This window comes from Rhinopithecus bieti, unplaced genomic scaffold (genome assembly GCF_001698545.2).
Source record: "Rhinopithecus bieti isolate Rb0 unplaced genomic scaffold, ASM169854v2 scaffold_6907, whole genome shotgun sequence".
Classification (NCBI taxonomy): Eukaryota; Metazoa; Chordata; class Mammalia; order Primates; family Cercopithecidae; genus Rhinopithecus; species Rhinopithecus bieti.
In genome coordinates this window covers 1,433,518-1,438,314 of record NW_016805647.1, presented here as the reverse complement: position 1 = coordinate 1,438,314, position 4,797 = coordinate 1,433,518, and the positions used below count along the sequence as shown (strand labels likewise).

General features: G+C 44.7%; 2 protein-coding genes across 4 annotated transcripts in view; both read left to right on the top strand.

Annotated features, from left to right (window-relative positions):
• HKDC1 (hexokinase domain containing 1) overlaps positions 1–1,295 on the top strand; it is a 51,265-nt gene extending 49,970 nt beyond the window's left edge. Inside the window, exon 18 of the mRNA XM_017873196.1 lies at positions 349–1,295. Coding sequence (XP_017728685.1) covers positions 349–496 — 148 coding nt within the window. The 3' untranslated portion in view covers positions 497–1,295. The remainder of the gene's footprint in view (positions 1–348) is intronic.
• A 2,458-nt stretch (positions 1,296–3,753) lies between these two features.
• The window catches only part of HK1 (hexokinase 1), a 139,752-nt gene continuing 138,708 nt past the window's right edge, over positions 3,754–4,797 (top strand). For 2 of the 3 annotated variants that reach the window (XM_017873190.1, XM_017873191.1), the window contains exon 1: positions 3,760–3,873. The gene's annotated coding sequence lies outside the window, so the exon portion shown is untranslated. Of the gene's footprint in view, positions 3,874–4,797 lie in introns of all 3 variants that reach the window. The other variant, XM_017873192.1, reaches the window with a different exon arrangement.

The window sequence follows — 4,797 nt, the reverse complement described above, 5'->3', positions numbered from 1 at the left end:
TAAAATAAATAAATAAAAAAATAAAATAAAATACAAAATGAACAAAAATTACAAATATTAGCTGGGCATGATGGTGCATACCTGTAGTCCCAGCTACATGGGAGGCTGAACTGGGGGGCTTGAGCCTGGGAACTCGAGACTACAGTGGGCTGTGATGGCACAACTGCACTCTACACCCTGGACAACAGAGTGAGACCATGTCTTAAAAAAAAAATTAGAAGAAGAAGCTGTTTAGAGCCTTGAAAAGCAAACCAAAGGGAAGAAGCTAAAGAAATTAGATTGTGATCATTTATAAATGTGCTGATTCTACACAGAAGGGCTGATGATGTTTCTTTCTCTTTTTCATAGCTTTTCTAGAATATTGCAGGAAACTGTGAAGGAACTAGCCCCTCGATGTGATGTGACATTCATGCTGTCAGAAGATGGCAGTGGAAAAGGGGCAGCACTGATCACTGCTGTGGCCAAGAGGTTACAGCAGGCACAGAAGGAGAACTAGGAACCCCTGGGATTGGATCTGATGCATCTTGGATACCGACCAGCTTTTCCTCTGGCAGATCAGTTGGTCAGAGACCAATGGGCACCCTCCTGGCTGACCTCACCTTCTGGATGGCCGAAAGAGAACCCCAGGTTCTCGGGTACTCTTAGTATCTTGTTACTGGATTTGCAGTGATGTTACATGACATTTCTATTTGGTATATTTGGGCCAAAATGGGCCAACTTGTGAAATCAAAATGTCTATCCTGAGAGATCCCCTTTCAACTCATTTTTCAGTTGAGGATTGAGCTGTCAGTTCTCTGTGGTTTTCAGTCCTGTGGCTGCTGGACTTGGAAATATATAGAATCTGCCCATGTGACTGGCAGGCTGTTTCCCCATTGCGATGCTTAAGTCATCTCTTATAGGGGATGGGGCCGTATACTTGTGGATGAACACTGGAGAGCAAGAGGAACTCATGTTATGAACTAGGGGGATCTCATCTAACTTGTCCTTAACTTGCCATGTTGACTTCAAACCTGATGACAGAACAAAGACTTTGAAGTATCCAGCCCCGGGGTGCAGAGAGGTTGATTGCCAGGGAGCCCTGCAGGAATCTTTGCATGCTTAAAGCAAGTTATGTCAGCATCCTGATTTTGTTCCTTATTAAGTGTGTGCCATGAGGTGGGGAGCTGTCTGGGGCATCTGTTTTTCATTTTGCATGTGGTTTGTGTTGCAGCTGTTGATAATTGTTTCAAGGATTGTTAGGTATATGAAATCCAGTAAATTAATAAAAAATTTTTGATTTTCCAATAAACTTTGCATGAGGTGCTGATATTTCTTCTGGGAGGCTTACTTGGTAACACCATGCTTTGTTGATGGAATAAGGGATGCAGAGTCAGAAGCAGCTCGAGCATTTTTCTCGAGTCCAAACTTCCTACCAATAAGGGGAAATATATGGAATATCTTCTAAAATATCCTTAACAGATTATCCAGATTTCTTTGGAATACTTCCAGTAACTGAGCATTTCCCACACGATCTACAGCTCTTGCTTTTGAACAGCTGGAGTTGACTGGAAGTCCTTCTGACTTCTGAGCTTGGTTCCTCCCATACACCCCACCGATCTCCATTCTACCCTGCAGAACTATGTGGAATTGGCCTATCCCTGACCATTTCTCCAGTGGACTTCCTCTCTCTCTCCTCTCTTCCCCACTTTACCTGAACTGCCTGTGCCTTTCTGTTTTGCACATAGTTATCTGTATGAGTTTTACATCTGGCCAGATAGATTGTAAACTCTTTGTCAAACACATGCTTGTATTGCTCTAGTGAACCTAGCACTGTGCCATTCCTATCAAATACTTACTTGTGGGAGGCATGATTGAAAAAATAGAACTTTTCAAGAAATTTTCTTCAGAAAAAGTGTAGACTGGGTATGGTGGCTCACACCTGTAATCTCAGCTCTTTGGGAGGCCAAGTCAGGAAGATTGCTTGAGGCCAGGAGTTCAAGATCAGCTTGGGCAACATATCAAGACCCCCATCTGTTCAAAAATATTTTTGTTTTAATTAGTTGAATGTGGTGGTGCACACCTGCAGTCTCAGTCACTCAGGAGGCTGAGGTGGGGGGTATCTCTCGAGTCTAGGTTCCAGGTTGCAATGAGCTATGACTGCACCACTGCACTCCAGCCTGGGCAACAGAATGAGACCCTGCTTCTTTAAGAAAAAAAAAAAAAGAGAGAGAGAGAAAGAAAGGAAAGAAAGAAAGAGAAAGAAAGAGAGAAAGAAAAGAAAGGAAGAAAGGAAGGAAGGAAGGAAAGAAATTGTCAACTATTGTTATTGTCATGGGAAACAAGCTGAAAAGAATAATCCAGAGTGATTTTATTTTTATTTATTTGCTTAGTTACATACTTAATTATGACAACTCCACAGAGTGTTCTTGCTGTCTCTTCAAAAGATTATGGCTTTGGCCAGGCGTGGTGGCTCATGCCTGTAATTCCAGCATTTTGGGTGGCCAAGGCAGGCAGATCACCTGAGTTCAGGAGTTCGAGACCAGCCTGGCCAGCATGGTGAAATGCCGTCTCTACTAAAAATACAAAATATTGTAAAAATACAAAAAAAGAGAAAAAAAAAATAGCCGAGGATAGTGGTGCATGCTTGTGATCCCAGCTACTTGGGAGGCTGAGTCAGGAGAATCACTTGAACCTGGGAGGTGGAGGCTGCAGTAAACTGAGATAGAGCTACTGCACTCCAATCTGGGTGACAGAATGAGACTCCATCTCAAAAAAAAAAAAAGGTTTTGGATTCCAGCTGTAAGTGTCACCATTTGCTGAAGCAGGATGTCCAGATGGAGTGAAGGGGGATGAGTTTAAAGACCGAGAGAGAGAGGCCAGCTAGGGCTGGGGGTAATGAGGGAGTTGAGGGTTCCTTGGCATATATTTTTTATACTTTCTTTTTTGTTGTTTTTTGAGACAAGGTCTCACTCTGTCACCCAGGTTGGAACATGGTGGTGCAATCACAAATCACTGCAACCTTGACCTCCTGGGCTCAAGGCATTCTCACATCTCAGCTTCCCAAGCAGCTGGGACTGCAGGCACATGCCACCATGCCAGCTAATTTTTAAATTTTTTGTAGAGACAGGAGTCTCACTATGTTGCCCTGACTTGTCTCAAACTCCTGGCCTCAAGTGATCCTCCCGCTTTGGCCTTCCAAAATGCTGAGCTATATAGTCATGAGTCACCGTGTCTGGTCCATACTTTCAATACAAATGTGTGGTGGTACTGCTGTGAACAGGTCCTAGATTTATCAAAATTATCTCTTTTTTATTTTAAGGTTATATCTCTTTAGATAAATGTCATATGAATTTTTTAAATGTATCTTTTTATATTTTGAAGTTATGCCTCTTTAGAGAAATGTTTCACCTTATCAGGTTTCATCTTAATCAATTGAAAACCTTGCTGTCCTTATTCTCTTTCCCCAGTTCTCCCATTTTATGGTAAGACATTCTCAGCTTCCAGTCCCTCTTTCCCCTGGTTCTGCTAGGGATCTTTCTCTTTGCTGTCTTTCCTGGACAGGTGATCTGACCCGTAGATTCAGGTTGTTGTGCCACTAAGTTCTCCCATGACCTCGTTTCTCAGCACATGTTTGGCAGGTTAGGGGAGGTCACCCAGTCCCTTCTCACCCAGCCCTGGTCTCTTACAAGAAAAAGGAGCCCCAAGGTATCTAGGCAACCTTGCACATTCTGACTAATTGATCGCATCATAGAATCCTTGAACAAGCACCAGAACTCCAGAGAGGGCAGACATCTATCTTGCTGTGTTTGGACAGGCCAGTCCCTGAAACATCTTGGGCAATCGAGGGTTAACTTCTCAAAGTTAAATAGGCAAGACCAGCAACCATGCAGCAAGGTAAACTGTCCTCATGAGAACTCCAAAGACTTTATTTTTCTCTCTCTTTTTTCAAGGCAGGGTCTCGCTGTGTTATTCAGGCTGCTCTCAAACTCTTGGGCTCAAGCAATCCCCCCATCTTAACCTCCCCAGCAGCTGGGACTACAGGCACACTCCACAGCACCCAGCTGACTTTTCCTTCTAAGCATCTTTGGCTGGGCATGGTGGCTCATGCCTGTAAACCCTGCAATTTGGGAGGCCGAGGTGGGTAGATCACTGGAGGTCAGGAATTCAAGACCAGCCTGGCCAACATGCTGAAACCTCATCTCTACTAAAAATACAAAAACTTAGCCAGGCATGGTGGCAGGTGCCTGTAATCCCAGCTACTTGGGAGGCTGAAGCAGGAGAATCACTTGAACCCAGGAGGTGGAGGTTGCAGTGAGCCAACATTGTGACACTGCACTCCAGCCTGGGTGCGGAGCAAGTCTGTCTAAAAAAAAAAAGGAAGAGAGAGCATCTTTATCTTCATTTTCTAGCCTCAAGTGTTACTTTCTCCCAGTAACATTTTGCCCAGAAAGAGTTGATGAATGTAGATTTAAGAATAAGATTTTCCCGCCGGGCGCGGTGGCTCAAGCCTGTAATCCCAGCATTTTGGGAGGCCGAGACGGGCGGATCACGAGGTCAAGAGATCGAGACCATCCTGGCTAACACGGTGAAACCCCGTCTCTACTAAAAACTACAAAAAAGGCCAGGCGCGGTGGCTCAAGCCTGTAATCCCAGCACTTTGGGAGGCCGAGACGGGCGGATCACAAGGTCAGGAGATCGAGACCATCCTGGCTAATACGGTGAAACCCCGTCTCTACTAAAGAATACAAAAAACTAGCCGGGCGACGAGGCGGGCGCCTGTAGTCCCAGCTACTTGGGAGGCGGAGGCAGGAGAATGGC